The sequence below is a fragment of the Marasmius oreades genome, chromosome 4 (genome assembly GCF_018924745.1).
Source record: "Marasmius oreades isolate 03SP1 chromosome 4, whole genome shotgun sequence".
NCBI classification, from domain to species: domain Eukaryota; kingdom Fungi; phylum Basidiomycota; class Agaricomycetes; order Agaricales; family Marasmiaceae; genus Marasmius; species Marasmius oreades.
In genome coordinates, this window is record NC_057326.1 from 2,004,728 (window position 1) to 2,032,503 (window position 27,776).

Genomic DNA, 27,776 nt, shown 5'->3' on the forward strand with positions numbered 1-27,776 from the left:
GACACTGGCAGGGTCAGTCATTGACCGAAATTGGCAAGCACGTTCCTACGCCCCATCATAAAGCCTGCCAGGCGTCTCAAGGTAAAAAACTTTCTATTTATCCCATTGTACAAGTACAGGCTCTTCTTTCCATCCCTCTTTGCCTTCACAACAGTCATTCTTGCATGAAAATATCAAGCATGTGCCCCATGACATTCCAAATTCGCCTTCACCCTTCAACACCATCTGTACATGCTTTCTCCGCTCTTCCTCAGTCATCTTTTTGCTTTCCCTGTCTTCTTTTGGCCGCAATACGTTGATCAGGTTCGGCATTAGTTGACATTCGAATACTCGCTTCCCTTTGCAATCCGGACATTCCATAATGGCGGGAGCATACATTCGTTTCCGGTTCAAGACTACCTTGAATTCACCCTTCGTAACGGGAAGCGGATTCTCTGGTGGTAAGGGAAACAGTTGTTCGAATACAGAGTCGGACGCAAACGGTAAAGGCACTCCGTTCAACTCATACCTATCATACAGTTTCAACACGTCAAGACTCCACACAAAGATCGCTGAAATCGTACCTGATACATTGCTCTCCCTCGTACCCGACTCGTTTTGAGAAACGATCAAACACTTGATCCATATTCAGGGAGTTTTCATATGCTTCGGATCCCCATGTTCCGACGTCGTCCTTTTCGTTTCCATCCGACAGTTTGGGCACCATCTTTGGTGTTGATTCGGCGGGAATATACTCTGCAGAAGTGGAAAGGTATATTGCAGGGTACGACGGTACTGACCTCCACGGAGATTCGTCCAAGGTAGTGGTTGCCATCGCAGTCACTAAAGATTCCTCGGACGATATGGACTCATGGTCCGATTCGTCCCCGGGTTGGCCGTTCACTTCTTCCTCTTGCGCGGGAGGATCTCCAAAGATCTGAGTACCGAAGGTGAACGGAGCTGCAGCATCTGGAGGTGTTTTCACCTGATTCGAATTGAGATAACATTGAATCACAAATGCTTCCGCAACTCACTGAAAAGGGATTAGCGGTACCACCTTCGGACCTCGTGGCTTCTGATGTCGCTTTCACCTTTGTTTCGCGCTCGCGTTTTCTGGCAAGTTTATTCTCCAATTTCTTTGCATATTCTTCGTTGTGACGCAAGCCTCGCCAAGCGCGGACACTAAATTTTCAATATCAGGCCCGAAGTACGACACTTGTAACCGAGAAAACACACCCACATACCTTCCTGATGCTCCTTGACAGCCAGACTTAGAGCATCCCCATACATACAATGCACGGTCCATTGGGCTATCCTCAAACGGACAGTATATTTGCAGCAGCAACTCCATGAGGCTGGAGCAGTTTTCACATTGCGAGCAACTCAGTGGGGGTTCCACGGACTGAAGAAATGCCTTCAAAGACAGTTGATTGGAATAGAGGTATAGAGAATAATGGGATAAGATATCGTACAGGACGTCCACCTATCCTCGACACAGCGGCATCGTATAGATCTGACTCCTCCTGGAGGGCACCATCAGGTAAACCAAGAGAGACGGAAGTCTCTACATCAGATGGAATATCATCGTCCGAGTCTGACCAATCTTTCTCAGTGGCAGAGGGCATGTTCTATAGAAGACATAGAGAGAAACATCAGCGGGAGTGGATCATGAGGACGAGAAACAGGAAGAATCAGAAATGCATGAATGGTTGAAATGGAGAGATGTCGTCTCGTTCGCAATGAGGCTGTATAACACAGCGACGAGCGGTCAGACTCGTCATCTAATAATTCATCATAAGAAAACGAGATGGAATAAAGACTCACGAAAGGAGGATGGTAGTACTGAAAAAGGAGCCCATGGAAAAAAAGAATTGCGTAAAAATAAACATATCACATGATTGATCGAGCTCGTGACAGACATTGATTGCCGAGACGGCAGCGCTATACACGACCCAAGCTTCAACTCGGTCATCTCTAACGCAGCGTGCTCTCTCTCCCTCCTCCCAGTTCATGGCGTCTGCTGCCCCGGATTCCTCTCTTGTTCAGCGGCACAAGAGGAGAGGAGCTGCCTTGTCTTGTGCCGAGTGTCGCAGGTGCGCTGCCACGGTCTCATGTCCTCATCTAAAGATCCTTGCTCAACGGAATATAATCTTATCAAAGGCTGAAGCTCAAGTGAGCACCGGGTTGCATTCATTTCAAGCTGGTATTCACATGTAACCTCCTGTTTGGCGTTCGTCCAGGTGTAGTCGGATTTTTCCATGCAGGTATGTGTTCGCGACCTCCATATTCGGTTTCGCTCATAGGCTTATGTTCCCCCAGTAATTGCGTCAAGAAAGGTGGATATCTATCCTACGATATTCGTTGAACGAGTTTGGCTCATTGGTGTGGCTACTTGGTCAGGTTGCGGCGCTATCTGTCCCGAAGGCAAGTTACAGGCTATGATGATCATCGCGATTATCGAGCGTTGAGATACTTTATCAGGCTCTCTCACGACAGGAAAGGGAAACAGGTGTGTTATACATACTAAATCACTCTGTCTCCACACACTGTCTTCGTTGATAGGTTTGTGTTGGCTAACACTGAGGCGCTACACGAGAAGATTACACAACTCGCAACCCGTGTTCGTACGCTTGAAGATGCACTTGCTCTATCGCATAGCACACAGTCTTCGCACTCGCATCCTTTGTTGAGCGAGGAGCTTCTCCAGATCAAGAGACCACTCGAGAGGGAAAGGCTAGATCACCCAATAACGAAAGACACGAAGGAGGAGGGTGGAGACACAATCGATGCAATGGGGTCATTGTATGTCAATGTCATTCACCTGGATGGATATATCTTATGCCCCATTCAGAGCTATCTCAGCGGGGGGCCGTACCACGTTCTTTGGGCAAACAGCCAACTCTTGGGTTTGTGATAGACCTCATCCAACGTTTTTATTGCGATCTGAATGCCATCCTAGTATCTTCTACAGGTCTGTCTATCCGACAAACGTCAAATTTATCTCGTAACATTTCCTTAGAACGAAGGATCCGACGAAGAGGAAGCGAGGTCTCCTACCTTCGAACCGATAATGCCCACCGATATTCCTTGGCTTTCCTTTGCGTTTCCTTTTGCTTCATCATCAGAAGGTCTCCGTGGTACAATCATAAGTTTACTGCCGAAAGCCCCGATCGCAAGGCATCTGTCCAACACATATTATCGACATGCAGCTTGGATGTACGCCTTTTTACTCTTTCTACTTCGCGACCTTACATCAACTCAGGTATACCCCAATATCGGAGACTGAATTCAACGACCTTGTTTTCCGGCCGTTGTACGAGAATGACCCATCGACCTATGAAACTGTCAGCTCACACAGTCTTGCTATTGTTTATATGATACTTGCAATCGGAACCCTACTCGATCTGGATAAGCCGGCACATTCACCCGAAGCCTCTCAGCTTTATCATTTAGGACGAGCGGCCTTGTCGATCGATAGCGTGTTTGAGGAACAGTCGATACCGGCAATCCAAGCTTTGGTGTGTGCTCATAGCATCGAAATACCCAGAATCAACATTCAGTGCTTCAAACAGCTCCTGATGTGTCATTACATGTTTCTGGATCAGATTGACGGTCCACGGTGGGCAACCATGGGGTTGGTTGTTAAGCTGGCCCAAAGTGTACGTGATTAGCTTCTGCTTGGAATCTATCAGTGACCGTCGATATCAGGTTGGATTGCGTGGGTTATGTGTCACAACGAAACTAACGGCCGCTCATTTCGTCGTTTATTAGATCGAGATAGTGGAAAATGGAAGTTGAAAGCTGAGGAAACATTTCGACGACGGTGTTTATTATGGGAGATATATACCTATGACTCGTGGCAGGTACGAGTGCTGCTCTAGATTCAGGCTTCCTCTAAACGATCGTGTTTCAGAGCCTCACTTATGGTAGGCCCCCATCGTTCTCATTAGCGCATATCGACACCAAGCGACCCCATGAAACGACGAAAAATGCTCATAGCGAGATAGAAATGTCTTGTGAGTGTTATGACTTGAGATCGTTACGACCGATTTTTCACTTATCTTCCTTAGTTGCCGCATGGAAACATGAATTCTGCCATGAGTGCCTCAGTGCCGTGCACGACCAAGTGTTGGTCAGTGCTCGGGCCCCAACGTACAAGACGATCCAAGAAATGGACAAAAAGATCCGAATGTATTATGTCCCCCCAAGCTTACAAGTTCCTGGGTTCGGTGGTGCCAAGTACAATCGCGAACTGGAGCAGCCATCGACTGAGCTTACGATGCAACGTTATATTGCGTTCGCTATCAAGGAGATGTGTATGTGATCTATTCTACATAGCTTCACCTATATGAATTCAAGAATCTCTTGCAGCATTATTTTACATGCATCGTGGATTCTTTGCACGAGCACTGGAAGATAGCCCAGCAGACCCGATGGGAAGCAAGTATGCGCCATCAGTTCTTGCTGCTTATACTAGCGCCTGTTCCTTCGTTGGCCTCATAGGAAGTCTCTTCAAACAGCATCCCGCACTCACTGAACGGATGTGGTTCCTATTCACTCATGTCTTCTCTTGCTCGGTATTGCGCTCTTCTGTGTGGTTTAAAGAACTTGCTGAACGCCACATTCAGATTGTTCTCGGCTCCATCGCGGCAAAGTCTCAGATGGCCATAGCTCCGTCGGCTTTGTCGCATTTAGAATCGGCGTACTCTCTCTTTTTATCGGTGTCAACCACTCGGAAACACAAAATTCTGGTTAGTTGCGATTTTCTGGTGGAAATTTTTATATTAAGGCGCGGTGTCCCTGCAGCCGGTCCTTGAGAAGCTGAAAGATAGAGCCCATGCCGCTTTGAATAATAATGGCCTGAAGCAGGATCATACCCGGTTCTCTTCAGATGTGAATTCGCCGCCCATAAAAGCGGAAGAGGATGAACTTGCGGGGCTCGGAGGGATGACACGGCTAGTTTCTCGAAAGAAGTCAACTTCACCGTCATCCCCATACTCGACTGCCAGCGCAGAGTCTCCACCTACATCTTCCTCCTCTCCACCACCGGCATTCCAAGCCATTTCTTTGCCAGGTTCCACGGGGTCGCCTGAATGGTCTTATCCCCTCCAGGAACAACTCCCTGCTACTCACTATTCTCAATACCCTACACACGAGGTTACTCATTCTACGAGCCCGGTTCTCCCCTATCACTATCCGCAGACACAGCATAATATGACCCTTGAGAGTATGTCTGACTACTATGGGTACCACGGGCAAGGGACCACAACTCCAATGAGGACAGAATATTCACCGTACAATGGATTTGACTCCCACAGTCCGAATGATCAGTACATGATCCCTACACAAGACATTTCGGACTCCTGGCAGAATCTCATGGCCCAGTATCGCCATATGACTTGACAGACCGAGGGATATATGCTCCAGTGCTTGCTTGCCGTCATGTGTATGTATCATTATTATGCGAATAGGTTGCTCTTTGTATAATAACTTATCCTTGGACGAGTGTTTTACCAATGATTGACCATTTTTGACTCACCTATAAAGACACGATTTTATATTTGAGATACGATGAGTGAGACAGGGACTAACTAACAACACATACAGACAGACTCCAAGGAAAGGCCAGCAGTAAACAATATCAATGGACATGAAGGTGAGCGAAACATCAAAACACGCGACATCGAGATGCTCGCATAACCGAAGAGTCCGAATTGAAGCTACTGTGAGGGTGTTTGTGGCAATAATGGCGGTTTAGAACTGGTGTCTTTCGGTGGTTTGACTCGGAACTCTGTAGCAAGGCATATGTGACTGAAAAGTAGTATTGAATCAGCAACAAGGTTGAAAATGAAGAAACGAGAAAGGCCTTTGATACCCACTCTGCAGGGAAATGAGCATTGGGAAACCCCACAACCTTTTCCAGGTACCTTTCATCCACGCCTCCAAGAACAGCGTTAACCCCTAGATTCCCGACCGAATACCATATGTAGTCAAGTACGCCTTGGAAGGATGGGGTATAGTTCGTCATTGTTAACAACTCGCCGTGTCCTGCATTCCCTCCCACCCCGCTAGACTCTTTAATGGGCCTGGGGTGACCATTCGGGGTGAGCTTCACCTCAGGGGGGGATGGTGGCTGATAAGGTCCAGCAACTACGTTGTAGGCACTTCGAAGACCGAAAGGATGTTTCAAACCCTCACTCGTATATCTGCCGTACATGTGACCCATGAAGTCAGGGTGATCTTTAGCAAGTTGTCCGGTGCTTAAAAATTCGTAAACACCAGATGAGGGTACGGAGTTAAAATCTCCAGCGATGATGAGAGGAATTTGTGTCGGAGATGTATACGTAGAGGGTGCTGTGCGGGGCCTGCGTGGTTTGTCCAAAAGGTCTCCTGCTTCTTCGTGAGTCTCTTCATTGCTCAACCGGACCGGTAGCCTTGCGAATTCTTCCGCAAGTCCCTCAATTTCATCAAGTAGTAGGGCAACCTGCACTAACTTGACATCTCTAAATCGAGGATCCCAATGCACATGGATGTTGGCGACGAGGACTCGGGTACCTGTCTCGCGAGACTCCATAAGACAGACAGTGGCTATCGTATCTTTACCTGCAACAGGGATTGAACATTTAGCTCGAGCCCAATATAATTGCTAAAAACATGACGGGGATAGTGAAAGCGGCTTTTGGAAAGAAGCTGCAGTATCGGAAAAGAACATGATCACTCACCTAAAACACGGTTAAACATATCCTCAGTCTTTTTGAAATCAGTCCTTCCCATCGCCAGTCTGGAAAACTCCACCAAATGCTCGCTGACGAGTATCCACCTATCCCGTTTGTAGAACGTGGCACATCCATCCACTAGTCGCCTCTTTTCCTCACTTTCCCCAACCATGGTCTTATATCTACTCTTCGGAAAGTGAACACCGTTGTAACCGGCTTTTCCTAAGTGTGTCAAGAAGAAACCATCGTATTGAGCGACGTCTACTTCCTGTAAACAAAGGAAATCGCAGTTGTAGTTCATAACCTCAGTGAGGATGAGTTCTTTGCGATAATCCCAGTCAAGTGCCCATTGAGGAGTGTATCCATAAAGGCGCTCGGTCGCGTACTTGGAACACAGTATATTATAACACAACACGCTGATGACCTCGGCATCTAACGAGGCGCGTTCGGAGGAGGACAAAACATCGCGATGCTCTCTCGCCGGAGGCGGTGCTGGTACTGGACATGAATCCCTAAGATATGAGATGAGATGCTGCGTTCCTTTTTCTTGTATGAGCGATTTGAGTTGGGGATCTAGCGGGTTACCCTCGACGCCAAGTGTCTGGAGTTGGTGTAAAGTACCCAGCTCATGCGGAAGGGTTGCAATGTGGTTATCGAATAGGTAAAACTCCTTCAACGAGGTGAGCATTCCCAGTTCAGGAGGAACCGCGGTGAGTTGATTGGCAGAAATGTCGAGTAATTCGAGGTGTCGAAGTTGGGCGATTTCGGATGGGATGGAAGGGAGAGAATTATGGTTGAGGTAGAGGGTAACGAGAAATTTGAAACTCCATAAAGATGAAGTCTTTGGAAGGCTCTTGATCTGCACGCCCCCCATATCTAACGTCATCCAATTGTTCTCTGGAGGCTTCTGCTGATTGATTGGTCTCGGAGCTTCTGCTTCTGCTATGGGAGCGACGGTAGATGATGGGTGATTGACATCGGGAGTTGACTCCGCCGCTGGGGGCGGTGGAGGTTTAGCAGCATTGGGGTTGGTTATGGGAATCGCAGCTTTTGGAACGGATCGTGAAGCGAGCATGCTGACCTTTGCTCGATGATGGGGACTACGAGCAGACCTGCTGTTTTCATATTTGAGAAGCTGCTGTTGCCAATGTTGAGTGAGGGGAGGGGAGAGGACATGTTGTTGAGGATGGATGGGGTGACCGTGAAGTGCATTGGAATTGATTGCAGGATTGTGTGGGTTGTGAGGAGCGTAGAGAGAGTGCTGCCAGAGCTCGTTCTGCGAGGTCTGGACTTGTGGGTAGTACATGGGGGTCGCCGCTATGTAGAACAAAGGTAAAGCGTGGGAAATTGTTGGCACTACGCTTCGAGCAAAACCTTCATGGACGTTTAATTTTGTACTCACATATGGGTTCTGTCAAGTTGAAGTATGTATGTACTAGCAACAATATTATATCTAGACTCCAGTTCGATTAGACTGAAGTTGGACATGTGGCGGTCGACTACTCTAAACAACCTTCAATGACTACCATGAAGCTGGCCTGAAAGCCTGGGCACCTGTACTAATACTAGTACGTCAGTGAAAAGATACTAAATGTACTGAAATCAGCCCTTTTGGGAATCTCAGAGTCCGGTATGTGACGCCCCCCACGCTGATACACGTCGCGAGTACATACAGTACGAGCGCGCGAATCACATCTCTGACCGTCACGATCTACTAGGTCGTACTACATGAACCATCCGCGAGCGACTTCATTTGGCTACGAACACCAGTCTCACGACTCTAGAAAACGTATTCCAGCATATTACCAGCCAAGAAATTCTCCAGCAAGCCCTCACACGTTTTCAAGGCATAATAATCACGCTTCACTTCCCTCTCACCTTTACAGTCCACGATCCGCCTCTCCTCCGGCTTCTGCCTACTTTGAACATGGAGAACAAAATCTGACACCCAGAGCAGACGCTGGCAGTCATTTTGCATACAGCACGACGTTGAGGAGACACCATGTCGAGGAATCCGCAGAAGTAAAAATAGCTCACGAAGCTCAAGGTCTCTGGCAGCAGGTATTGAGCTGGTTCAACGAGGGTCCTAAGCATAAAGAAGTCGAACAGAGAGAATCAGTTGTTGGAATGCAGAACGAGAAGAATACGGTTTCAGCCAAGTTTGCACATATATCAGTCGAGGTGTGTGTATCATTCCCTGTCTTGACAATTCTCTCACTTCACTCTGTTGTCCATAGGATACGGTGGCTCACTTTAGAACCCATCCTACTGAAGGTCTTCCGGAATCCAGTATCAGGTCCCTCATAGACACGCATGGCTACAACGAATTCTCTGTGGCCACACCCGAACCTATCTTAATCAAATTCCTCAAGAATATATACGAAAATCCTTTAATTCTCCTACTCTGTGCAAGTGCAACCGTTAGTGCAGTCATGGGGAATATTGACGATGCAGTCAGTATTACCGTTGCCGTCCTCATTGTCCTGACAGGTGAATCCCGCTTCATATCACATTCTGCCAGGTTTTGGTAACTCAAACTCCGTTCAGTGGGCTTTGTACAAGAAAGGAGATCAGAGAAAAGCCTGGAAGCGTTGAATAAACTGGTTCCACATCACTGCCATGTCATAAGGTCCGATGTCCGTCGTTTCTTCGGTGTCACACAGAAACTAACGCAGACTAGATCTGGCCAAATGCACCATATCTTAGCCAATGAACTAGTACCAGGAGATCTTGTCACATTCTCGACTGGCGATCGCATACCTGCAGATATCCGCATAATGACCGTTGTTGATCTTGAGATTGACGAAAGCTCCCTAACGGGTGAGACCGAAGCGAGAAGGAAGGGTGTCGAGGCACAATCTTGGGGAACAACTGTAACTACGAATGGTATGGATTCGGACGAGCCGGTTGCTCTGGCGGAACGGTCGTGTATTGCGTACATGGGTACATTGGTTAGAAACGGTGGGTGGGCTCTCACGGCAAACGGCAATTTATTGAATCGTTTGCAATAGGTCGAGCATCCGGGATTGTTATTGCCACAGGGTCATCCACAGAGTTTGGTGCCATATTTGAGCTCATGTCGTCCGTGGAAGAGAAGAGAACTCCGCTTCAATTGAGCATGGATGAACTCGCAAAGAAGCTCAGTCTTATGTCCTTTGCAATAATAGGCGTCATCTGCTTGATCGGAGTATGGCAACAGAGGAGTTGGTTAGAAATGTTTACCATTGGAGGTATGTTCCAGATAGCCGATCTGTTTGGTGAAGTTAGACTCATGTTCCATTAACGTTTCATCAAGTTTCACTCGCAGTAGCGGCTATCCCTGAAGGTTTACCCATCGTAACGACTGTCACACTTGCGTTGGGAGTCTTGAGAATGGCAAAGCGAAAAGCCATTGTAAAAAAATTACATTCGGTTGAGTCCCTCGGTTCCGTTTCAGTTATTTGCTCGGATAAGACAGGTTAGTGCTGAGCAATATTCTTCCTGCAAGTGCCCTGTTCAACCACCCGCAATTAGGGACTTTGACCAAAAACGAGCAAACCGTCATGGAGGGTTATACTGTGGATGAATTCTTCATTCTGGACCCTACCTCGGATAAGTTTCCTTCTCAAGGCGACGACCAGGAGGTGCAATTGTCCCCTGCACTCCGAAAGACCATCGAAATTGGCGCGATATGTAACAACTCTACTATCGTAAGCAGCGAAGAGGGTCGAAATGTAATAGGACAAGGAACAGACGTGGCACTGGTCAACATTGTGGAGGTAGTCAAGATGGGTACAAATCATATTGATCTGAGAGATGGCTTTCAACGGAAAGGGGAAAAACCATTCAACTCAGAGGACAAATGGATGGCAGTCAGCGGCTCCTACCTTAACGCCCCTTCAACAGAATTATACTATGTCAAAGGTTCCATTGAAGCGGTTCTCGACCGATGCAAGTTTTACTACGTCAACAACAGGTCTACTCCAGGTTTAGATGCTTCTATCAAAACGGCAATCCTAGGACGTGCAAAGGGAGTGGCCGCCACTGGTTTGAGGATAATTGCAATGGCTTATGGATACGGCAACCCGACTATTCGGTCGAGTGACAATAACTCTCCCTCGCACTCGAACGGAGCTTCGCGATCACACACACCGGTGCCGGACAAAGATAATTTGGTTTTTACTGGTTTCTTGGCGATGTACGATCCCCCAAGGGAGGGCGTTCGAAATTCCATTGAATCACTTCAAAGTGGCGGAGTGCAAATTGTGATGATTACCGGTGATGCCGAACCTACAGCCCTCTCGATAGCGGAGAGATTGGGTTTGAAAGTTGGAGCTGGACATAGACGGGAACATGACAGGGCCTACTACTTGACTGGAAGGGAGATCGATGCAATGAGCAAGGTTCAATTGAGAGAAAGGGTAGGAAGTGTTACGGTCTTTGCCAGAACGACTCCCAGACATAAAATGGCGATCGTGGAGGCTTACCAGAGTCGTGGTGAGGTGGTTGCCATGACCGGTGACGGTGTCAACGATGCACCGGCGCTCAAAGTTGCAGACATTGGGGTATCGATGGGGAAAAGTGGGACAGACGTTGCGAAAGAAGCCGCAGACGTCATTTTGGTAAACGACAATTTTAAAACTATCTTATTTGCAGTTGAAGAAGGTGAATTGCGGCTTTCAGTTTATCTCTTCACGCTATCTCGCTGATTAAGTCCGCATTTCAGGAAAATCCATCTTCTATAACATACAAAATTTCCTCTCCTTCCAGCTTAGTACTGCTGCTGCTGCGCTGACACTGATCACCCTTAGCACCATGCTGGGTTTGAGCAATCCTTTGAACGCGATGCAAATCCTTTTCATCAACATCCTTATGGATGGTCCTCCTAGTCAAAGCTTAGGTGTCGATCCTGTAGACCGATCTATAATGAGCAAGCCTCCCCGAAGAAAGGACGCGCCGATAATTACGCAGCGGGTACTCTACAGAGTGTTATTTTCCGCGTCTATGATTGTGTTGGGAACTTTGTTCGTCTACGTGTTTGCTTTATCGGACGATAGGATGTCGAAGCGGGAGCAGACAATGGTGAGTTCCCTTCTGGAAGGCGACCATTTTGTACTTACCGATCCCAGACCTTCACCTGTTTCGTGTTTCTCGACCTCGTATCGGCGATCCAGAATCGTGGTATCAATTGTGGTCTGACCGATAATCGCATGCTCATGGCCACAGTATCTATCTCGGCGATTACACAGCTCGGGTTGGTGTACGTCCCTTTGATGCAGAGCGTGTTTCAAACCGCTGCGTTGAGTCTACAAGACCTGAGCGTTCTTTTCGTGCTGGCTGGCATGAGCTTTGCGCTCCATGAAATAAGGAGGCGGTGGGAGAGAAATGGAGGTGTCGGGAGTGGATCATCGACGATTATATTTGGAGATGAAACAGACGAGAGCTGGAGAGGCAGAGTCCAGGATAGAGTCTGAGAAACTATTTATTTTGGGGTGATGAGCTTGTTAGTAAAGTAGGCGCACAGAGCAATATATCGATCATAGGCCAGACGTCCCAACCTTCTGAACAATCATCGTCTTCGTTTCGATTGCTACAGACACTGTTCATATACTACTTCATCTGGTGGCCGTGCGTCAAGTTCAAGTTATGCGAATGTCTTTCTTCCTTCCTTCCTTCCTTCGGGATCAGGATCAATATTTCAGCATTCTATCTCGTTGAATTTGAAGCTTCCAAACGTTTCGCGACCGATAGTCTCGGACTGATGATCCCAAACTTATCGTTACAGTGAATGTCAGTGGTAATGTACAATGACTGGTATTGAAAGGATCAATTCAAGGTGCTCTAGGAATATCCTTATCTGGGTGGAGGAGACGGAGGGCCTAGAAAATATCACATCATATCAGATTCATGTTCACTTTCGCCAATACATAACAAACCAAAAAGCCCAGCTCGCCCGACAACGGCAGGTGACCCAGGTAAAGGTGATCCGACAGAGGGAAGTAACGGGGCAGGAGAGTGAAGGGGATTAGCTAGTTGAAGTGATGAATGGCTGCGGAAGTATGAAGATTAAAATATGGAACACACGTCTCCACTGTGCCCAGGCTGGTAGATTCGGGGGCGGGGGAGGTGAAGTAGGCGGAAGTGGTGCATGTGGTGCATGTAAAGGTGTGGTTTTCTTTCGGGGCATTCTCTTGTTCACCGTTCTCCATGCTGGTCTGGCTGGCTCCATCAGATCGGGTGGTGGCGAAGTAGCCGATATTTCCGGCGCCTACATGTTCGAACAGTTCACATATTTGAGCGGAATGGAGGTTAATATTGAGACGTACAGGTGTGCCCCAGCCTGGAGGTCCTGGGGTGTAAATCGCGAGTTCCCCCCCAGGTCCAATTCCTCTTGCTCCGTGTTTTGATTTCAACTGCATTAATTCACCAATTTCACTGGAAGAAGGGAAAAGAAAGCATTGGAAGATATGAAGACAAATCAATCAAGGACCTCGTACGACTGCAATTGCGCCTTTTCTTCCCTCAGCCTCCCAACCTCTGCAAGTAACATTCGTACATCTGCCGCGAGCGTTTTCGTAAAATCATTGATGGATCTGCACAGATAGCGTTGAGTGGTCAATATAGTTCAGATTGAAAGACAGACTTGTTCTGAGGGTTGTGACTGAAGGCCTTGGAGGACATAGTAAGGGCGACCGGCCTACGAAGTAATCTGAGACAGGTGTGTGATGGTTACTTGTCAAATATTGCTATGTAAGAGCAAGCGGCAATCAAAATTCAACCTTTGCATCGCGGCCACCACACTCCTTCAACTTTCTATTCCTTATGGCTATTCCAGATGCTAAGACCAGAAGCACAATAAGTTTACATCCCTCAAAAGTCTTCTCTTCGTCGTATGTTCTTAATATTTACACAGCTCAAGCTTTGTATTCAACGTGTCGACAGGATTCCGAGTCGTTTCTTGCCCAAAATTCTATTCTCCAATGTGTGCTTCGTTTTATCCCTCTTGTTAGCTAAGGAATGGCTTTTGGAATTTCATGTCGGCGTCTTTTGGGTTGTAATGAGGGTTCTGGCTTGTGGTGGGCTAAGTGTCTTAGTCTGGGAAGGAATAACAGGTCATTTGGGGAAGAGAGGGAATATCGAGGTGAGTAGCTGGCCGTCATCTATCGACCTCGCTAAGTCTAAAATTATACTCAGTGGCTGGTGATGGGCATGGCTTCAATATTTCTATTTGTTCAGCAAGCCTGCCTCTTTACCGTCGTATTTCGTCTGTCCTCAATGCGGTGAGCCTTTTCGTGCAGCTGCGTGAAGTGTCCCATCTCAGGTCGGCAGTGCCATAATATTCACTCAGTTTTCATCCATTTGGGTTGACACGCTCTTAAATACCGCTCAAGTAAGTTCACCCCTCGCCCGCATGACACCAAACTCCACTCAATTTTGTTCCTAGTCCAGTAGTCCGTGGAAATCCCTGATCATCGTTACTTCGATGTTCCTCGCACTCTTTTCCGATGCCCATTTCTCGTCCGACAATCTGGGAAGAGTAATGCCAGGATATGTGGCCGTGTTATTACATGGTCTCTCCTCGACTGTGCTCAGATACACTTATGGCGTCCTATCGCCCACATTGGGAACGACATTTACAGTGGCAGCATCCACGCTCGGTGCATCGGCCTTCGCATTGCCGTTCTACGTTTTCAGGACATTCATGTTGGGATTCCCTTCAGAGCCCATACTGCCGCTGTTGTCCCTTGCATCCATTCCACTTCTATCATATTCTCTCCTTTTTTTGCCACCAATCGCACTGCGCTCGCCGAGTGATGTATTGCCAAGTTCACGACATATCGTGCTGTCGTATCCCTTCTCATTTGGTCTCGCCGCTAGCTTTGGCCCATTAGCATTCTCCCATATGCCATCCTGGACGGATGTAGCTGTCGCTGGAATGTTGTACATTGGTGGGTAACATCCATTCATGGCACCGGTGACTTCGACCTGAAACTCCTTCTGTAGGAATGTATCCGAGTAGTGAAGGGACATTTGCAGTCAACCAACGCACACCCATTTCCCGGTTATTGAGAGGTTACATAAAGACAATTTTGTCAAATCAAGGATCGAGAAGGATCTTCTATTTTTTGATGCTTAACATGACTTATATGCTCGTGCAAATGTTGTACGGGGTATGGACCAACAGTCTTGGTCTGATATCTGACGGTAAGCAACCATCGGAATGCCATCACTTGTGTATCAATTGAATCCTTCCGAAAAGCAATTCATATGGCCTTTGATTGCATGGCTATCGGAGTTGGCCTTTTCGCGTCGGTCATGGCCACTTGGAATCCCAATGAGCGGTTCACGTACGGGTACGGTCTCTGCCTTCTCATTCCGAACACTGTAAAGCTGAACTCATCCCGGATTTACAGATACGGACGGATAGAAACCCTGTCAGGCTTCGCAAACGGAGTTTTTTTGATTCTAATATCGATTTTCATTGTTTTCGAAGCTGTGCAGAGAATGTAAGCCTCATTCGCTGGTACCGTACGGACGGGATCCAACCATTTGTACGCAGTTTAGACCCGCCAGAGATGGATACGAGCCAGTTGTTACTGGTCAGTTCGCTCGGATTGGCAGTCAATTTGTTCGGGATGTTTGCCATGGGTGGACACCATCATCATGTAGGCCCTATGTTTCGTGGTCCAAATTATCGTTGATCGAGCCTGAGCAGGGGCACTCGCACTCTCATAGCCATTCTCATGGTCACTCTCATTCACATAGTCAGACAGAGAAACATTCATCCTCTTTATCCAGTAGTGCCGAGCAATCACCAGGCTCCCGTTCCTACTCCCACTCGCATTCTCACTCTCCTTCTCATAACCACTCGGATACACACTCGCACGAATCGATTCGCGATGGAGAGCCCTTAGCGTCCCCCGTTACGCCCAACTATGTCTTCGGGCACGATGACCACTTCGACCTCCATCATCATGACGGACACGCACCCAATGTGCATGATCATTCTCATACGCAACATTCTCATGAAGGCCATAACCATAACATGCGTGGAGTATTTTTACATGTCATGGCAGTAAGCTCAGTTGTTCACGCCTTGATTCTCAAAAAACCAATTGCAGTATTTTTCAGGACACACTGGGGTCAGTTGGTGTGATCATCTCAACTCTCCTCATTCAGTTTTATGGATGGACCGGATTCGATCCTATAGCTTCATTATTTATCGCGATCTTGATCGTTGCGAGTGTGATACCACTTGTACTTGATACCGGGAAAGTGCTTGCACTTGATATTGGTGACCGGTCCTTGAGTGTGCGGCGTACGTTAGCGGAGGTAAGATTGCAATCAGTCTTCGTGTCGCATGACTGATAGATAACGTAGCTCGAGTCGCTCGAAGGGGTAGTTGCATATTCCGAGCCGCGTTTCTGGCCCAAAGACGCAGAGAGGTTGATTGGAAGTATCAAGATACAGGTTGCATCGCCAGGGATAGTTTCGTTGCGAGAGGGAAAGGAGTGGACCATCGATCGGGTCGTTGAGTGTGTTGACACCTTATTAAGGAAGAGGATCGAGGGCCTGGAAGAACTGACCATTCAAGTGGAGGAGGCAAGATGAGAGATTTTAGTTAGCTTCTCAATAATACTATCGACAATCAAAGGCGAAGGTTACACCGTCATTGAGATTGATTCTAAGCAACCTTCATACCAGTCGGTGTAGCCGAAAGGTTAAAATATTTAACTTCGAGAACTCGTCCTACGATTCAACCTCAGGCACTTCAACCACTTATTGAGCGGTGGCGAGTGATAAGAGAAACTGAAACGTGACATCGCTAGATTTGTAAGTAGAGGTAAAATGGCTCGAGTCCGGGGGTCCACAACCCCATGAAGTAGCAACCGATCGCCGTGGTGGTGCAGAGTAGCGGTAGGAAGGTCACGGAACCCTCTAGTACCCCCTGATTGGCGTAACAAAGGAAAATCAGAAATGACTTTTTCTACGCGTTCCTCCAACCAACATCATTACCTCCTCTTGAGCGATATCGACGAACATCATCTGTATCTTACTCCTGTGCTACGTGTCGCCGCGGAAAAAAATCAAGTCGTGCCATATGCATAGTACATATCGGACATATCATGATGGGTGGAGGATAACGAAGGTCGGGATGAGTTACTTTTTCTGCTGCGATTTGATGACGCGCTTGACGATCTTCGCCTCTTCTACCAGAAACGCCCGAAGAATCCTATGTAGCGTTTATGAGGTTTGTGTGAGGAGGTAGAGGGGAATATCAGCGCACCGTTGCTTTGTGCAGTCACCGCATCTTGAACCACCATAAGCCCTGTTGACTGTTTTTTGTCTCTTGGAAATGACGGCGTATTGACGAGGTCGAAGGGCAGGAATCTGAAAGGTTGTTAGCAGGAGCGCCGATTTCATATCGTCTAGTTACGCACCCCTGCAAGAGCAGTACCACAATCACCACATTTAGGTGAAGAAGCCCTCTTCCTGACGGTGTGGTAGATGAGTTTCCCCCCTGGGGTTTTTACTACTCTCCGCCCACTGGACTTGGTATTGTAGGGTTGTCTTTTTCGAAGGGTAACTCTTTGCGCCATTTTACTGTGGATGGGAAGTCAAGTATGGGGGTTTGGTATTGACTGGCGATAGTTACCTTGTTCTTGAGGAGGCGACGGCGATGACAGTAAAAAGAATAATCGTGTAGGTGGCTTGCTAACTGCTCAGTTCTACGGCAAATGCCGTACACGTGATCACATTAAAGCACGGGCGGAGGTCGTTCTCTAATGGCCCATTTACTGTAAATGGCTTTGTCGATTTCGTGCTCTTTCCCCTTTTCCATGCTGCCTTCCTTCTCGGCTTGTCGTCTGTTTGTACCACTGTGCTAAAAAGAACCACATCCCATATCTGATACCATAGTCCATAACCGTTCGTGAGGGAGTCGACTGTTGTCCGAGGCTCATATTCTGGTCGCCGTCGTCTCATTCTGTCCGTACTTCTTTCCAGAGAGTGTGAAAAGACATTGCAAGTTGAAACTGGCAGTGGCCGGGATATGGAACATGAGACGAATTTGAAGGATAGCCGAGAACTTGAAAGGCGCGCAACACGAAAACAATGCTTAACAGACGATGAAAATCTCCACACACAAGCTATACACGAAATCGACAACGCCGTCAGAGGCAACGAACAACATAAAACAGAAGAACACTGGTGTCGAGTGCGCCCTACAGAAAGGGGAGACGAGTTCCAACGTAATATCTAATACGGATGAAGCCGGAGTCGTGTGAAATATAAAATTGTACGTCGAGAGGTCGGAAGTGCTTCCAGCCAAAACACTTCCACCTACCACCATGCTCACCACCCGTGGTGCTGTCGCTCGTCTCTCTAGGAGAGCTGCCAGCTCTGCCACCAAAACTAATGCCTTCCTCTCTACCGCTGCCGTTGCTCAGCGTGTGCACCTTCCCTCTTCTTCCGTTTCTCATGGGCCGTCGTCTCGTCCTCAACGCGTCGCCGCAAGTACCCGTACGTCCATGCGTCCATTCTTATCAGTTGGACTCTCTTTCAACTGTCCTTTCGCGCATTCCCGTCCTAATATCACTTCTTAGACCGCACCTATGCTACAGAGGCGAAAGGCGCTGTTGGTTCGGTGAAAACCGTCATTGGTGCCGTTGTTGATGTTCAGTTTGAAACCGAAAACCTTCCCCCCATCCTCAACGCTCTCGAGGTTCAAGACTTCCATGGTGGCCGTCTCGTTCTTGAGGTCGCCTCCCACTTGGGCGAGAACTCTGTCCGCACCATTGCAATGGACGGTACCGAGGGTTTGGTTCGAGGACAGAAAGTTGTTGATACTGGCTCTCCTATCATGGTTCCTGTTGGGGCCGGTACTCTTGGGCGTATCATGAACGTCATCGGTGAACCCATCGACGAACGGGGTCCCATCAAGGGTGTGAAGCTCTGTGCTATTCATGCCGACCCCCCCCCATTCGTGGAGCAGTCTACCACAGCAGAGGTCCTTGAGACCGGCATAAAGGTCGTCGACCTGCTCGCTCCCTACGCTCGTGGTGGAAAGATTGGTCTGTTCGGTGGTGCTGGTGTCGGCAAGACTGTGTTGATTCAGGAACTGATTAATAACGTCGCTAAGGCTCATGGTGGCTTCTCTATCTTCTGTGGTATGTGTTACTTCATACTGTTCTACGTGGATGTCTAGATATATCTTTTTTGTAGGCGTCGGTGAACGTACTCGTGAGGGCAACGATCTCTATCATGAAATGATCGAGACCGGCGTCATCAACCTTGAGGGCGATTCCAAAGTTGCTCTTGTTTTCGGTCAAATGAACGAACCTCCGGGTGCGCGTGCTCGTGTCGCTCTCACGGGTCTCACTATCGCGGAATACTTCCGTGACGAAGAAGGCCAGGACGTCTTGTTGTTTATTGACAACATTTTCCGTTTCACACAGGCAGGTTCCGAGGTGTCTGCACTGCTTGGTCGTATTCCTTCTGCTGTCGGTTATCAACCTACATTGTCCACGGATATGGGTGGCATGTGAGTATATTACTCTGTTACACCTCGCTGCTGAATCTCACTCCGTCGTAACAGGCAAGAGCGTATTACCACCACCAAGAAAGGCTCCATCACTTCTGTTCAAGCCGTCTACGTTCCTGCCGATGATTTAACTGATCCTGCTCCGGCTACCACCTTTGCACACTTGGACGCTACCACCGTGCTGTCCCGTGGTATTGCTGAGCTCGGTATCTACCCCGCCGTCGACCCGCTTGATTCCAAGTCGCGTATGTTGGACCCTCGTATAGTAAGTTTCTGGTATCTTCGTGCAACAACGTGCAACTCAGCCATTCTAGGTTGGGCAAGAACACTACGATGTCGCGACTGCTACGCAGAAGATTCTCCAAGACTACAAATCGCTACAGGATATCATTGCTATCCTCGGTATGGATGAATTGTCGGAAGAGGACAAACTCACCGTAAGAAGTCGTCTCCAAAATTAAATACCTTCGCGTCTGATGTTAATCCAGGTTGAGCGTGCACGAAAGATTCAACGTTTCATGTCTCAACCTTTCCAAGTCGCGCAGGTCTTCACTGGTTACGAAGGCAAACTCGTTCCTCTGAAGGATACGGTTCGTTCCTTCAAGGAGATCTTGAGCGGTGCACATGACTCGTTGCCGGAATCTGCTTTCTACATGGTACGTGTGAAGTTGTCGCACCTACGCGCCTCCACTAACTGTCGCGGAATACAGGCGGGCACCATCGAGGATGTCAAAGCCAAGGCTGAGCAACTCGCGAAGGAGATGGGTAACTAGACAGGATTCATAAAAATAGGATTTTTTAAAAAATAATTCAGACTTTTTTTCTCCAACGTGAGGCACGTTTCGAATGTTAGACGATGGTGCGAGAGCAGATATCTCAATTTCAAAGAAACAATCAGAGATGCAGCTAGGATGGCCGAGTGGTCTAAGGCGCGTGACTTAAGCTGTTAAGCTATATGTATCTCGTGGAGCAATCCGCGTGGGTTCGAACCCCACTCCTAGCAAGTGGTGTTTTATATGTTTGTTTTTTTCACATTATAGTGACATCCAAAATTGTAGCGCAATTATGATTTTGTGTAGCTCCCCGCTATTGCGGATAAAATCTACTAGCACCTAAATAAACACATTTTTAACATTTTTGTATATAATATAATCAAAATGGGAACAGAATATGAGGATTAGAGCAAGCCCAAGCTGCTAGTCAAAGCACGGGTCCATTTGTGGGTTATCCTAAGTACGAAAAGTACAAAATACCCTATAGACAAGTCTTCAACATTCCGAAACCTGTAGGAACCGATGAAGCAGCCTTTAAAAACCTTCGTTCATTTGCATAGGCCTTGTCTCACTCGCAAATACTTGTAGCAAACATGGGGACACTTGATTTTACTATCCATTTATTGATTTTTTTGATATTAGTTGAAAAGACAGAAACAACTCTTAGAAGTACATCTGGAAGTAACAATCAGACGGATGTAACTATCTAAAGTCCACTTCAGACTTAAGGAACAGAAATAATGCTGGTGGCTATAACTTATAGCTGGAAACAAGAAAAGGGGTGGATATCGTCAATGTCCATTTAGAAAGGGAATTCTAACAGGAAAGAACCATAGAAACAATCCCTGGAATGCAGATCGATACATTTCGGACTATTCCAGATTGGATGAACAAGAGAGAACAAGGGATCCATGTGGACTCGCCTTGGAAACAAAAAGGGGTCAGGAATGTCTGCACATGTACCTGTCAAAGATATCTGACTCGGAATAGGAATATAGAAAATATGAGGAAAAGAAATAAGGAATACTATATTCTGGACAGTTTTATATCTAATTGACATGTACTATACCTGATTAAGGGTACTTTGGTATCTCTGAAAGGGATTTCTCTATATTTTCAACTTTTACTATACTGTATCTTCAACTTGTGATTATTATTTATTTGAAAAAGCGTATATAAGGAGGGGTGGTAGCAGCAGTATTTCCCCAGTAACCTATGACAGAAGCCTAACTGCTTTCACTAGGGGACTCTGGCTCATACTTTGCCCCACTTCTTCGAAGTTGGTGTTTGTATTTGGAAAAGATTTGATTGGACTTTGAATTTGATTTGAATTTGTTGCCACTTTGGTAATTGGGATATTTGAACTTGTAGAGTCGCTGTGACTCGAATTTGGATTGAATTTGATTGTTCTATTTAAACTCGGAAAGAATTGAACACCTCCTCGAAGTAAGTGAGCTTTGTAGAAAGCCTTTGTTCTTGTGAATTGTTGAACACAGAATAGAAACTTGTTTGAGGCGCATAAAGCCCCACCTTTGAAGTCTAGTCTTAGAGTTCTCAGTGAACCTTGCTGAGAGCGTCCATTGATACTGACCTCCACAAATCAACTACGCTAATTGCTAGTGTTGGGTTTGGTTTTGTGCACTTCATGCTTGGAGTGTGTTTTGCTGCACCTGGTAGTAGTTTTTAGTGCCGTTATCATTGGTGACCACCTGTTACATCCATGCTGGACCAATTCAGACCGACTGGTCACAATTACTTTCATTCTATTTTTACTTACTCCACTTACCTTAATCTCCGTACTTCCCATTAAGCCTAGTCTATCGACTTGGGAGTTGGCAGTCCAAATGCGGATCCAACTATTGTCTCCGTCTTGGACCTTGTACATTTCTATCCTATATAAGATGTACGACTTAGTAGTTACATTTTTTAGAATTAAACTCGACTCTGGTTTCCCAGTGACCTGGTCTAAGGCAGCTTGACTCAGGGAGCCGTTGTCCAATAACTTTGGCTACTGTCAAGACTCCGTCATTCTCTTCACTATCTTCTTCACTCTCCTCATCGCTCTCCGACACACTCCGATCAACTCCATTTCTTTCCTCTCTTTATCTTAGATCATTCCTCTTCTAGTATATCCTTCAGTACATATCTTATCTCTTATCTTATTGTTTCTCCTTTCGGTTCTGTTCAGTTCCGAGTCATTCCGCATGTCCTTAACACCACTGCAGAGGGTGGTATCACTAAGAAAAGACTTCATTTTCATTGTACATCTCGACTTCGAAGAAGTTCGCTTCGAGAAGTTACCCTATACCCATTGAACTTTTATGGAAGAATCTGTCAAAATTGCTCCTAAAAGTGACCCACCAGTTGCGAATAAAGGAAAAGCAGTAGAGACTTCTAAGAAAAGAACAACTTTGACCTCGACTGTTGCAGGATAGTCACAATTGTTTGATCACAGTCTCTCAAATATTCAGAAGAAGCTTGAGGAACTGAGAAAAAGAAATACAGAACAAATAAGAGATTTGGAAGCAGCCCAGTTAAGAATAAATCAATCTTTAGCTGAGTCACCAATGAAAAGAGGGTATTTTACTGTCGAAGAAGGCATTAGTACAGCTAGTCTAGTACCACTACCCTCTTCCTCATGTGAATCATCTTTATCAAGTTTGTTGTCAGACGTAGAATCAGAATTTAGAATATCAAATAGAAATGAATCAGTGGCACCGACGGAAACGTCGGAATGCCCACCAAAGAACTCCTGGATGGAGCTCTCCAAAGAAGTGAGAGATGTCCTGAAAGGAGACAAATACAAGTTGCAACTTCAGGTCTTTAGTAAAGACCACCCGGAACATTTCGAAGGTTGGCTTACAGCCTTAGAGGATTATTTCCGGTTCCATAACATAGAGAATGGTGAAGTGTGGATCAATTTTACTATGACCCAGATGGACATTGCAGCCAGAGAGCTATTAGCAGAGGTTGTACCATCATCTTGAGGTTATGATTGGAAGAAATTCTGAGAAGAGTTACTTAAGGAATTCCTTGAAGCGCAGAACAGGAAGATCGGCTCTCATGAGTGTCTACTTGCCATTTGTGAGAAAGCGAAGTATATACCGATTGGACATACCTTGAAGTTAGCTGCGTTCAATTGTGAATTCAACTTAGAATTGAAGAAGTTGAAAAATGTGAATCTGCCGTTGATTATGAATGTAGACCTAGTCCAGTATTATATCAACACCTTGGAGCCCCGCTTTGCAGAGGAGCTTCAGAAACATTTATTTGCCAAAGCCATGGCAGAGTCTAGTAAGGACATGGACATCACTGAGAAGCTAAAGAAATGTCAGGATCCATGGATGATCAACAATGTTCAAGAAGCTGCTATCAACATGTCTGTTATGGTGATACAAGGTGCATATTTACCAGAAGTAGGACAGTCAGGTAGAGATACCTATGCAGGGTTAACGCCTGCAGGGTATACAATGCTTCATGGTGTGAGACAGTCTGAAGATCAGTTTTTGAGACCACCAGTCCTGGAAACTAGGGAAAAGAAGTTCAAAGATGAATGGGAACAGAAAGTTTCATCTTTGATGGACACATATAATGTGAAACTTTGAGAATTGGGACAGCAAGTCTCACACTGCAGGCAAAACCCCGCTTGTTAGCCATGTGTCACGAACTCGCCGTACTCCGAGTACTCCTCCATAGTACTTCACATGCTATCATGACCCCTCCCATCCTCGCGCTTAATCATTTTGATCTTTGCGATTGTCCTCCCTTCGATCCCTTCGGCTCCTCACCATTGAGCACTCTGTCTGACTCGCGATTGCCGTAAACCATCGTAGATAGGGAGGCCCCTGCCCCCTCGACTCCTTACCCCTTAAGTAGTGTAGTATATAAGTACTCCAAGTGTACAGTAGAACTTCACTCTTGTCTGGTCAATTCTACCTAGGAGTCATTCCTTTTTCCCCTTCAATTGTCAGCTCGCCTCACCCAAGGATCGACTCCTGACACCATGTGGTGACCTGTTCAGTAACCAGTTTGGTAACCACGTCGTAAGCCAACGCATTGATCGATGCCGAAGATTTTCTGCCGGCTAGATAAAATTGGTCATATCACATGTTCTCGTGAATTCTAGTAAAACTTGTGTAACGAGATTGATCAATTCTTGCTGCCTTTCTCCCTCCACCTCCACTCATTGAGTCACTTCAAAAGTAAATATCTAAAATCAAACAGTAGGGGTTTTCAAAACATTCTTATATTTGCATTAACTAATTACTTCACCCTAGTTCCTCTCTCAAGTGTTTTATTCACTGCAATTTCACTGCATTACAATCTGTTGCTGGTTCAGTATTGCAGGTATTTTTGAACTAGTAGAACAAGGATATATTCAATCAAGCCCCACCCAGGCCCTTTGTTCGGCTATTGACTGGGGGTCTCTGTTTGAAAGCAACAGTGCAGGAAGTTGGTGTGGCAGAACTGCAAAAGTGTGGATTTTACGATCTCTGCATAATTGCTGTATAGTTGCCCCCAATTTTGCTTCCATTAACACCTGTTGTCTTGTGCTGATTTCCTAGCTTCATCAATACTTGAGTACTTGAGTCCTTAACATAGATTTCTACATCTGTCCATCATCTACTCTCTGCTGTTCTCCCTCAAATCTACTGTCTGGGGCAGACAAATCACTGTCCATCATCAATTCAACATCCATACTTCGTCTAGTATCTATCCCACTCTCTATCTCCAACAATTTTGCGCAGTTATCATCATGCCAAGAAAAACAACTATATGCATATGTCAGAAATGCAAGTTGAAAACTTTTACTTGTTGAAAGTGCAGGATGCTAGTTAGCATGATGCACAGTGGCATGGCTCACTTTGCTAGAGACTTGAGATATTAGGATATTCGTATAGAATGACCTGTCATTACATGCTGCTACTACCTAGCTTTTATAGTCTTGTGTCTAAGTCTTATGACTGACACAGTCACATGTTAAACAATAAGTTCAACATTACTAGGGCTGGTAAATCTTTTCCTGGACAGAAAGTCAGTTACACAACATGTCAGCGACATATAGTAAAACTGTTACATCCATGCCAGACCGATTCGGGCCAACTGGTCACAATCACTTTCATTCTATTCTTACTTACTCCACTTACCTTAATCTCTGTACTTCCCATTAAGCCTAGGCTATTGGCTTGGGAGTTGGTGGTCTGAATGCAGATCCAACTACTGGATCTGTCTCGGACCTTGTACATTTCTATCCTATATAAGATGTACGACTTAGTAGTTACATTTTTTAGAATTAAACTCAACTCTGGTTTCCCAGTGACCTGGTCTAAGGCAGTTTGACTCAGGGAGCCATTGTCCAATAACTTCGGCTACTGTCAAGACTCTGTCATTCTCTTCACTATCTCCTTCGCTCTCCTCGTTGCTCTCTGATACACTCTGATCAACCCCGTTTCTTTCCTCTCTTTATCTTAGATCATTCCTCTTCTAGTATATCCTTCAGTACATATCTTATATCTTATCTTATCGTTTCTCCCTTCGGTTCTGTTCAGTTCTGAGTCATTCTGCACGTCCTTAACAGTAGTTTAATTCTTTTCTTGAGTCAAAATGTCGTTCACTCCAGACAACGTCTCTGATCAGTTCAAGATCTTCGATTCTATGTTTCCTTCCCATCCTACTCCAATTACGACCCATGTCGGGTCTCATCTTCACATATCTCATCTTCAAGTTCCCAGTTCTTCACGAAGGGTCAGTAGCATCTATGCTTCTGATTCCAACGACCCATACAATACTTTACTATCTCTGAGCAAACTCCAAGGTACTGTCAATCGTCCCTGACGCTCTTTCAGCAATCGCAGCTCCAACCAACGCACCCCCCGACAATCTCCGATCATCTCTGAAATGCACATTGAGAAGGTTCTGGAGACACCAAGGAGGAATAAAGGCAAGGGTAGAGTGGATGATGACGAGGATGACTCTTTTGATGAGGGTACTGACCCTGACGAGGATCCGTTGGATTCTCTGATCGGTGGCTCAGGAGGTGGCTCAGGAGGCAGTGGTCCTCCTGGCAGTGGAGGTGGTGGTGATGGTCCGCCACAAGGCAGCGGAGCCGAGGGTTTCTTTTTGGCTTATGCTACCTACCTCACCACTTACAATCTTCTGCTTCAGCAAATGCTATGCAACAAAGCAAAACCAAAAAAAGGTGCCAAACCGAAGGACCCCGAAACCTTCAACGGCTCTGACCCCACCAAACTCAAAAGCTTCCTCACCGGTCTACAACTCCAGTTCAATTATTTCTCCGAATCCTTCGTTGACTCCGGACTTTCCTTCCTCTGTGGTATAGCACTCGACTACTTTGAACCTGATTTGTTAGGTAGCGAGTTTTCCAAGCTGGATCCGCCAGCTTGGATGGTTAGCTACAGAGCTTGGGTAGTAGAACTCCAAACTTACTTTGGTCAAGTGGATGCCGCCGGAGAAGCAGCGGATAAGTTGGATTACTTGGTTATGCGGTCGAATGAGAAAATCCCACCATATATTACTGAATTCAACGACATCACAGCTAAAATTGGTTATAGTGACTCTGCTCTTCAGCATGCCTTTTACAAAGGTCTTCCTGAATGTCTAAAGGACGGAGTTAGTAACATCACCAGCGGAAAGCCGGCGTTGTATCATCCTCTCAAAGCGGCCACTAAAGCTGTAGATCTTCGTTATTGGCAGCGTGAGGCTGAAAAATCCTGAGCTAATTGCCAGTCCAATTCCAATTCCAACTCCAACTCTACTCCGAAACAATCCTCTTCCTTCACCTCTACTTCCAACAATAACTCCTCTTCCTCTTCACAATCCAAGTCCAAGCCAAAAGGAAAAGGACAGAACTCGAACTCTTCCACTTCCAACACTTCCGCTTCAGCCTCCACTGCTCCCTGTCTCCCATTCTTGGAGAAGTTAGGAACAGATGGAAAACTCAATGCCGACGAGAAGGCCCAACGGTTGAAGGAAGGGTTGTGTAGTTATTGTCGGTTGGGTAAACATAAAGTTGAGGATTGCCAAAAGAAGAAAACTAATCAGACTGCGAAGGATGCTAAAGCCCGTGCAGCAACAGTTTCTTCTACTCCGGAGAAAGCCAAGTCCGACGAGAAGTCGGGAAACGAGGCTGCAACTCCGATGCCTCAACACAGACTCTGGTTCTTCCCTTTGCTTTATTGATAAAGGCTTTGTTGCAAAGAATCTAGTACATACAATACCTATTTCACCTAGATTACTCAACAGTTCCATTGGCTCCGTTATTACCTTTTCCTCCTCGCTTCCAATGAAGTTCTCTACAGGCAAAACCATTCTAATTGACTTTTACGTCACTTCTCTAGATTCTACTTGCAACTTAGTTCTGGGATACAACTCGCTCAACTGCTACAATCCATTGATTAACTGGTCTGAAAACAGTATCACTTTCTGAACCGACACGCTTCCAAATCTGGCTGACTGTCTGACTCCCTCTGTCAAGGACTCAGACAAATCCATTCTGGCTGGCCCGAGCAAACGCCAACAGGCTAAAAGTCATTACTGAATGGCCTCTGCTGCATAAGATCAAGGATATCCAATCCTTCCTTGGTTTTTGCAATTTCTATCGGCACTTTATTTACGATTATAGTGCCATCACAGTCCCTCTTACCCACCTCACCCAGAAGCAGATCAAATGGAATTTTGGTCCCGAATGTCAGAAAGCGTTTGAAACGTTAATGCGACTTAGTTGACTATGCTACACGGTTCTCTTTGCACTTTAAAACAGTGCTA

General features: G+C 46.3%; 8 protein-coding genes across 8 annotated transcripts; 4 read left to right on the forward strand and 4 right to left on the reverse strand.

The window, feature by feature from the left end:
- Positions 1-45: 45 nt before the first annotated feature.
- On the reverse strand, positions 46-1,825 carry E1B28_007472 (uncharacterized protein). The gene is made up of 6 exons (XM_043152217.1): positions 1,804-1,825; positions 1,452-1,607; positions 1,224-1,393; positions 1,014-1,161; positions 564-964; positions 46-508 (listed from the first exon to the last, which is right to left on the reverse strand). Exons 2-6 carry the CDS (start codon positions 1,602-1,604, stop codon positions 94-96), a joined length of 1,287 nt encoding a protein of 428 aa, XP_043010303.1. The 5' UTR covers positions 1,605-1,607; positions 1,804-1,825; the 3' UTR covers positions 46-93.
- Positions 1,826-1,931: 106 nt separating this feature from the next.
- On the forward strand, positions 1,932-5,382 carry E1B28_007473 (uncharacterized protein; the record flags this gene model as incomplete). Its single annotated transcript, XM_043152218.1, has 17 exons — positions 1,932-2,072; positions 2,140-2,243; positions 2,299-2,315; positions 2,380-2,403; positions 2,461-2,488; positions 2,542-2,781; positions 2,831-2,885; positions 2,939-3,195; positions 3,242-3,497; positions 3,552-3,638; positions 3,688-3,697; positions 3,751-3,842; positions 3,893-3,995; positions 4,050-4,295; positions 4,351-4,556; positions 4,608-4,730; positions 4,786-5,382. The coding sequence occupies exons 8-17, from the start codon at positions 3,050-3,052 to the stop codon at positions 5,380-5,382; spliced, it is 1,866 nt and encodes a 621-aa protein (XP_043010304.1). The 5' UTR covers positions 1,932-2,072; positions 2,140-2,243; positions 2,299-2,315; positions 2,380-2,403; positions 2,461-2,488; positions 2,542-2,781; positions 2,831-2,885; positions 2,939-3,049.
- Positions 5,383-5,463: 81 nt separating this feature from the next.
- Positions 5,464-8,033, reverse strand: E1B28_007474 (uncharacterized protein). The gene is made up of 4 exons (XM_043152219.1): positions 6,702-8,033; positions 5,859-6,582; positions 5,585-5,790; positions 5,464-5,518 (listed from the first exon to the last, which is right to left on the reverse strand). The coding sequence occupies exons 1-3, from the start codon at positions 7,999-8,001 to the stop codon at positions 5,700-5,702; spliced, it is 2,115 nt and encodes a 704-aa protein (XP_043010305.1). The 5' UTR covers positions 8,002-8,033; the 3' UTR covers positions 5,464-5,518; positions 5,585-5,699.
- Positions 8,034-8,308: 275 nt separating this feature from the next.
- On the forward strand, positions 8,309-12,222 carry E1B28_007475 (uncharacterized protein). Its single transcript, XM_043152220.1, has 9 exons — positions 8,309-8,876; positions 8,933-9,185; positions 9,243-9,324; positions 9,376-9,656; positions 9,707-9,925; positions 9,991-10,152; positions 10,209-11,339; positions 11,401-11,756; positions 11,804-12,222. The coding sequence occupies exons 1-9, from the start codon at positions 8,424-8,426 to the stop codon at positions 12,146-12,148; spliced, it is 3,282 nt and encodes a 1,093-aa protein (XP_043010306.1). The 5' UTR covers positions 8,309-8,423; the 3' UTR covers positions 12,149-12,222.
- Positions 12,223-12,312: 90 nt separating this feature from the next.
- On the reverse strand, positions 12,313-13,421 carry E1B28_007476 (uncharacterized protein). Its single transcript, XM_043152221.1, has 6 exons — positions 13,318-13,421; positions 13,172-13,267; positions 13,001-13,109; positions 12,759-12,942; positions 12,611-12,703; positions 12,313-12,553 (listed from the first exon to the last, which is right to left on the reverse strand). The coding sequence occupies exons 1-6, from the start codon at positions 13,353-13,355 to the stop codon at positions 12,528-12,530; spliced, it is 546 nt and encodes a 181-aa protein (XP_043010307.1). The 5' UTR covers positions 13,356-13,421; the 3' UTR covers positions 12,313-12,527.
- Positions 13,422-13,449: 28 nt separating this feature from the next.
- On the forward strand, positions 13,450-16,347 carry E1B28_007477 (uncharacterized protein). Its single transcript, XM_043152222.1, has 12 exons — positions 13,450-13,564; positions 13,617-13,815; positions 13,869-13,954; positions 14,004-14,064; positions 14,119-14,623; positions 14,679-14,879; positions 14,935-15,028; positions 15,089-15,181; positions 15,235-15,340; positions 15,391-15,750; positions 15,807-16,007; positions 16,056-16,347. The coding sequence occupies exons 1-12, from the start codon at positions 13,497-13,499 to the stop codon at positions 16,284-16,286; spliced, it is 2,205 nt and encodes a 734-aa protein (XP_043010308.1). The 5' UTR covers positions 13,450-13,496; the 3' UTR covers positions 16,287-16,347.
- A 152-nt stretch (positions 16,348-16,499) lies between these two features.
- Positions 16,500-17,395, reverse strand: RPL34A (60S ribosomal protein L34A). Its single transcript, XM_043152223.1, has 4 exons — positions 17,332-17,395; positions 17,117-17,279; positions 16,963-17,066; positions 16,500-16,908 (listed from the first exon to the last, which is right to left on the reverse strand). Exons 2-4 carry the CDS (start codon positions 17,273-17,275, stop codon positions 16,836-16,838), a joined length of 336 nt encoding a protein of 111 aa, XP_043010309.1. The 5' UTR covers positions 17,276-17,279; positions 17,332-17,395; the 3' UTR covers positions 16,500-16,835.
- Positions 17,396-17,948: 553 nt separating this feature from the next.
- Positions 17,949-20,138, forward strand: ATP2 (atp2, beta subunit of the F1 sector of mitochondrial F1F0 ATP synthase). Its single transcript, XM_043152224.1, has 7 exons — positions 17,949-18,197; positions 18,281-18,844; positions 18,900-19,218; positions 19,273-19,483; positions 19,533-19,655; positions 19,707-19,874; positions 19,929-20,138. The coding sequence occupies exons 1-7, from the start codon at positions 18,026-18,028 to the stop codon at positions 19,989-19,991; spliced, it is 1,620 nt and encodes a 539-aa protein (XP_043010310.1). The 5' UTR covers positions 17,949-18,025; the 3' UTR covers positions 19,992-20,138.
- Positions 20,139-27,776: the final 7,638 nt, after the last annotated feature.

Excerpts from the sequence above, each read along its gene's own strand:
- E1B28_007472 (XM_043152217.1), bottom strand. The coding sequence starts at position 1,604 with ATGCCCTCTGCCACTGAGAAAGATTGGTCAGACTCGGACGATGATATT. Across the intron at positions 1,394-1,451 it reads CGAGGATAGGTGGACGTCCT|GCATTTCTTCAGTCCGTGGA; the intron begins GTACGATATCTT and ends CTGTCTTTGAAG. Across the intron at positions 1,162-1,223 it reads TGTCAAGGAGCATCAGGAAG|TGTCCGCGCTTGGCGAGGCT; the intron begins GTATGTGGGTGT and ends TTGAAAATTTAG.
- E1B28_007474 (XM_043152219.1), bottom strand. The coding sequence starts at position 8,001 with ATGTACTACCCACAAGTCCAGACCTCGCAGAACGAGCTCTGGCAGCAC. Across the intron at positions 6,583-6,701 it reads TATGTTTAACCGTGTTTTAG|GTAAAGATACGATAGCCACT; the intron begins GTGAGTGATCAT and ends TCCCTGTTGCAG. Across the intron at positions 5,791-5,858 it reads AATGCTCATTTCCCTGCAGA|TCACATATGCCTTGCTACAG; the intron begins GTGGGTATCAAA and ends ACTACTTTTCAG.
- E1B28_007475 (XM_043152220.1), top strand. The coding sequence starts at position 8,424 with ATGAACCATCCGCGAGCGACTTCATTTGGCTACGAACACCAGTCTCAC. Across the intron at positions 9,325-9,375 it reads CATCACTGCCATGTCATAAG|ATCTGGCCAAATGCACCATA; the intron begins GTCCGATGTCCG and ends AACGCAGACTAG. Across the intron at positions 11,340-11,400 it reads CTTATTTGCAGTTGAAGAAG|GAAAATCCATCTTCTATAAC; the intron begins GTGAATTGCGGC and ends TCCGCATTTCAG.
- E1B28_007476 (XM_043152221.1), bottom strand. The coding sequence starts at position 13,355 with ATGTCCTCCAAGGCCTTCAGTCACAACCCTCAGAACAA. Across the intron at positions 13,268-13,317 it reads AGTCACAACCCTCAGAACAA|ATCCATCAATGATTTTACGA; the intron begins GTCTGTCTTTCA and ends CTATCTGTGCAG. Across the intron at positions 13,110-13,171 it reads GAAAAGGCGCAATTGCAGTC|TGAAATTGGTGAATTAATGC; the intron begins GTACGAGGTCCT and ends CCCTTCTTCCAG.
- E1B28_007477 (XM_043152222.1), top strand. The coding sequence starts at position 13,497 with ATGGCTATTCCAGATGCTAAGACCAGAAGCACAATAAGTTTACATCCC. Across the intron at positions 13,565-13,616 it reads TCAAAAGTCTTCTCTTCGTC|GATTCCGAGTCGTTTCTTGC; the intron begins GTATGTTCTTAA and ends ACGTGTCGACAG. Across the intron at positions 13,816-13,868 it reads GGAAGAGAGGGAATATCGAG|TGGCTGGTGATGGGCATGGC; the intron begins GTGAGTAGCTGG and ends AATTATACTCAG.
- RPL34A (XM_043152223.1), bottom strand. The coding sequence starts at position 17,275 with ATGGCGCAAAGAGTTACCCTTCGAAAAAGACAACCCTACAATACCAAG. Across the intron at positions 17,067-17,116 it reads GTGGTACTGCTCTTGCAGGG|ATTCCTGCCCTTCGACCTCG; the intron begins GTGCGTAACTAG and ends ACAACCTTTCAG. Across the intron at positions 16,909-16,962 it reads GGTGACTGCACAAAGCAACG|GATTCTTCGGGCGTTTCTGG; the intron begins GTGCGCTGATAT and ends AACGCTACATAG.
- ATP2 (XM_043152224.1), top strand. The coding sequence starts at position 18,026 with ATGCTCACCACCCGTGGTGCTGTCGCTCGTCTCTCTAGGAGAGCTGCC. Across the intron at positions 18,845-18,899 it reads TGGCTTCTCTATCTTCTGTG|GCGTCGGTGAACGTACTCGT; the intron begins GTATGTGTTACT and ends TCTTTTTTGTAG. Across the intron at positions 19,656-19,706 it reads CGGAAGAGGACAAACTCACC|GTTGAGCGTGCACGAAAGAT; the intron begins GTAAGAAGTCGT and ends ATGTTAATCCAG.